The sequence below is a fragment of the Lotus japonicus genome, chromosome 2 (genome assembly GCF_012489685.1).
Source record: "Lotus japonicus ecotype B-129 chromosome 2, LjGifu_v1.2".
In the NCBI taxonomy this organism is placed as follows: Eukaryota; Viridiplantae; Streptophyta; class Magnoliopsida; order Fabales; family Fabaceae; genus Lotus; species Lotus japonicus.
The window spans coordinates 60,662,000-60,666,453 of record NC_080042.1 but is presented as its reverse complement, the minus strand read 5'-3'; the positions used below and the strand labels follow the sequence as shown (position 1 = coordinate 60,666,453).

Genomic DNA, 4,454 nt, shown 5'->3' with positions numbered 1-4,454 from the left:
TTGGCTGAAGGAAATCTCCGTTTTGTCCATATTGACAAGTTGTCCTGAGGCTAGCTCATAAGCTTTGATCACTTCAAGCAAGCAATCGGCTTCCTCTTGTGTTGCTCTACTGAAAATCAGACTATCATCCGCGAAGAACAAATGGCTAATAGTTGGTGCCCTCCTTGCCACTTGAATACCATGTAGTCTTTTTTGCGATATCTGATCAGATATAAGGCCCGAGAACGCTTCCACACATAGAATGAACAAGTAAGGAGATAGGGGATCTCCTTGTCTAGGTCCTCTTTGGGGATTGAAGAAGGGAGTTGGTTCCCCATTCACAAGTATAGCATAGGAAACCGAAGAAACACATTTGAAAATCAGATCTGTGATTCTTGTGGGGAAGCCCATAGTAGTGAGAACCTCTTTGAGAAAAGACCATTCAATTCTATCATAGGCTTTTGACATATCTAGCTTGAGGGCCATGTACCCCTTCTTTCCTTTTTTTTTCTTCTTCATATAATGGAAAACCTCAAACCCCGTGAGTGCATTATCCGTGATTAACCTCCCGGGAATGAAAGCACTTTGTTGTTCTCCCACCACCTCGCCAAGGAAGCCTTTAATTTTGTTTGCTATGCATTTTGTCACTAGTTTCATAATGACATTACATAGGCTAATTGGCCGGAATTCACTTGGGGTTTCTGGCGCCTTTGTCTTTGGTATGAGGCAGATAAAGGTCTGATTTATGGTGGATGGATCTTCCCCTCTATTCAGAATTGATAGGACCTTGGTTATAACTTCTTCGCCTATGATTCCCCAATATTTTTTGTAGAACAGGGCTGGGAAACCGTCGGGACCAGGGGCCTTTAAGGAATGCATTTGGTGTAGAGCATACTTTACCTCCTCAGCTGTGAACTCCTCTTCAAGTTCCTCTACTGTTTCCGGGTCCAGTCTGTTTGTGATTTTTTGACATACACCTGCAATGTTCTGTGGTTGGCTGCACTCAAACATCTTCTCAAAATGATTTTTCATAAGAGTAGCAATCCGTTCTTGTTTGTGAACCCAGTCCCCATGGGAGTTTCTGATCCTCACAATTCTGTTCCTCTTGTTTCTCTGTGTTGCTTTCCCGTGGAAGAACTTTGTGTTCTTATCCCCTTCTTTGAGCCACATGGACCTTGATCTCTGCCGCCAGTAGAGTTCCTCTTTTTCTAGTATATCTGCATAATCTTGATCCAGTACTTTTCTTCTCAAAATGTTTTCCTTCGTTGGGCTCCAGTTCTGTGCAGCCTTAAGTTGTTGTTCTAGCTGCTGTACCTTTTGTCTGAGGCTTCCAAATTCTGTTTCCAGGGAGATTATGGTCTCTTTTGCACTCTTTAATTTTTCCTCCACTCCTTGTCCACCACGGTTCCATGTATTTCGCAGATGGTATCCCAGATCATGCTCAATTGTCATGTGCTCTTCTAGTCTGAACACCCTTTTCTTTTTCTTCTTTTCTTCTATTGGGTGGTTGGAGATTGTAATTGCTAGTGGATTGTGATCAGAAGTGTATTTTATGAGGTGCCTCACTACTGATTCCGGCCATCTCTCCTGGAAGCTGTTACTTGCTAGGCTGCGGTCCAATCTTTCTTGAATGTTTGCCTGATCCTGTCTGCCATTTGTCCAAGTGAAGGGGTCCCCCACGAAACCCATATCCTCCAAGCCTGCATGCTCAAGGCAGCGAGTAAAGCTCTCCAGCTGTTCAATTGTTTTGTCTACCCCCCCTCTCTTCTCCTCATTAGAGACTATGGCATTAAAGTCTCCAAAACAGATCCAAGGGTCTGTTATGCTTTGTTTCAGATTCAAAATGAGCTCCCAAGACCTTGCCTTATTGCGTTCTTCGGGGAAGCCATAAAAACCACAACAGAAGTTGATTCTCTGTTCAAAATCTGTCCATTTAAATAGAATATGGTTGAGGGAGTATGATACAATGTCAATCTTACTCCCCTCTTTCCACAAAATAGCTAATCCACCTCCTCTAGACCCTGTGTTACCCCTACAGTCCACCCCCAAGAAATTTTTAAAACCCGTTTGTTCTGCTATCTTCTTCATTTCACCTCCTCTTCTTCGTGTCTCCATAAGAAACACCACATCGGGATCTTCACTGCAAATGAGCCTTAGCAAGGCTCGAACTGTCCGGCGGTTCCCAAGCCCCCGGCAGTTCCAGCTTATCGTTTTCATGGCTCCCGGCAATGCTGGACCTCCAGCACCGCCGATATTTCATCAATCACCATATCTGTTCTGTTCTTCTTCTCGCTGCCCCTGTTTTCCTCTTCCACACCATCGATCTCCATCTCTGATCTCTTTGACCCCGCACATGTTACCTGTGTCTGTGGAGCGTCTGTTTGATTGGATCTTGCAAATCTCTTCCATCCTTTTAGACCCCCCCTTTTCTTCAGTTCTGTTTCACCTTGGTTTTGATTCTCCTCTTCCTTTTCCCCATCCTCCTCATTCTGCTTCTCTGCTTCTTTTTTCTTCTCATGGCCTGATTTAGTGTTAATGGTGAAGTTTTGAAAAACCTCAGCCACTTTGTCAAGGCTTTGGGGTTTTGCAGGTAAGGTTTCTCCTGTATCTTCTTCGTCGTCTTCATTTATTGCAGAAACCTTTTTTCCTTTCCCCTTTGAGCTTCTCTCAGTTGACGTTTGGCCCTCCTGGACTTCCTCGGAGTTCTCCTTCTCTGACTTGAAGAGAGACTTTCTCATGCTTTTCCCACTCTCCGCATATCCTTCCTTTCGGACTAAAGTTACTTTTCTCGGCGAAGCCCTCATCCATTTTCCAAAGGGAAATTTCTGCTTTTCATCTTCCTCGCGGTCATCATCTCTATCCGGGCAGTCTTTGAAGGTGTGACCCAGCATCCCACACTCATAGCAAAAGTCAGGGAGCCTCTCATATTTGAAGAAGATTTTACCTTTCTTAATCGGAGTGATTTGGGCTATTGCACCCCTCTTCAGAGGTTTTTGCAGATCTACTGAGACTCGCACTCTGGCATACTTTCCTGCTAAACACTCCTCTGATTTGTCGTGTTCCATGAACTCACCCAGGCTGCCTCCTATTTTGTTTAGGTTCTCTGCGTCTCTCAGATTCAGGGGCAAATCATAAATTCTGACCCACATGGGGCAGGTGTGTGGGTTGATTTCAGATGGTTGCTCCTCCCCTGTTATCTTCTGTAGTGCTACAACATGACCATTGAAAGTCCATGGTTGACCTCTGAGAACCAGATCTCTATCTCGTGCTGCAGCAAACTTGAAGGAGAACAAGTTTTTTTCCAGTTCAATAATTTCCACTGCTTCTCTCGTTTTCCAGATAGTCAGCAGTGTGCTTTTGAAAGCTTTCACGTTGAAGGAATCTTGTGCCCAAACTTTTCCAACAACTGTGTTTTCAAAAGCATTGGGTGAGGTGTTGTTTTCTCCAAGGATAAGTGCTTCACTTTCCTCCAGTGAAAAGTCAAGGTCTTTCCACTCTTCCATTGTTGCTTAGTTCCTAGACAAGGGGACCACTCCACTCAGTGGGAGACAAAGCCAATACAGAGATTGGAAAGAACCAACACAGAGATTGGAATAAACCAGCCAATACAGAGATTGGAATAAAAAAACTCCACTTGATCTACTTGGTCAAAAACCTAAAAGGTCAAAACCCTAGCAGAGCCATATGGGAGACTCGGTTGGAAACAGAGAATCCTATCCCTTTCATATGACTTTAGTTCCACCCAAAAACGTGAATATAACAGGGGGACATCAAAAAAATAAAAATGGGAAACAAATCTAGAGGCACCGACCCTGAGATAGGGAGATATCAGATTTGAGAAAGGTATGAACAACGACGGTCTTCATCTTTTCTTCCCATCTTTATCAGAAATAAGGTCAGGATACAAGGAGGAAAGGAGGGGTATAAACAGAATCAGTTTTCTCGGATGTTACCAGATCTGAGAGAATCAGATCTCTCTCACGGAGAAGCTACTCCGGGACGCTTCAACCAGATCCACGTTTTCTTCTTGAATCCATTCTCAGATGCAAGTACCCAAACATCTTTTTGGCATTGGAGATCCACGTTATAGCCTCAGATCCGATTTTGAGTCTTAGATCCACGTTTCAAACGCACAACCAAACACACACTAAATGGTTATTTTCATTAGCTTATTTAATTAATACTTAAATTTCTTTAATAAATGAATAGTCACATTTTTTTTGAAAGAAAAAAATAGTCACATTAGTGACTAAAAAATTAGAATTCGTTTAGTCATTTTAATCCCATACCCAACTCAACGACTGACAAGGTTGGTGTTGTGGAAAGCTCCAAGCGAAGGTGAAGTCGCGGTGAACTGTGATGGCAGCAAGGGGAGCACCACGAATAGCAGTGGATTTGGTGGGTGCATTCGCAATAGCTGTGGAGATTGGATTCGAGGCTTCTATGGGTTTGGTGGCAGCGGGCCAGTCTTGACC

At 43.6% G+C, this 4,454-nt stretch overlaps 1 protein-coding gene across 1 annotated transcript; it reads right to left on the bottom strand.

Moving 5' to 3' along the window:
* Positions 1-2,192: 2,192 nt before the first annotated feature.
* Positions 2,193-3,482, bottom strand: LOC130736777 (uncharacterized). The gene has a single exon (XM_057588567.1). The coding sequence runs from the start codon at positions 3,480-3,482 to the stop codon at positions 2,193-2,195; it is 1,290 nt and encodes a 429-aa protein (XP_057444550.1).
* Positions 3,483-4,454: the final 972 nt, after the last annotated feature.

Bases quoted from the DNA above. Each gene is read 5' to 3' on its own strand.
- LOC130736777 (XM_057588567.1), bottom strand. From the start codon at position 3,482: ATGGAAGAGTGGAAAGACCTTGACTTTTCACTGGAGGAAAGTGAAGCA.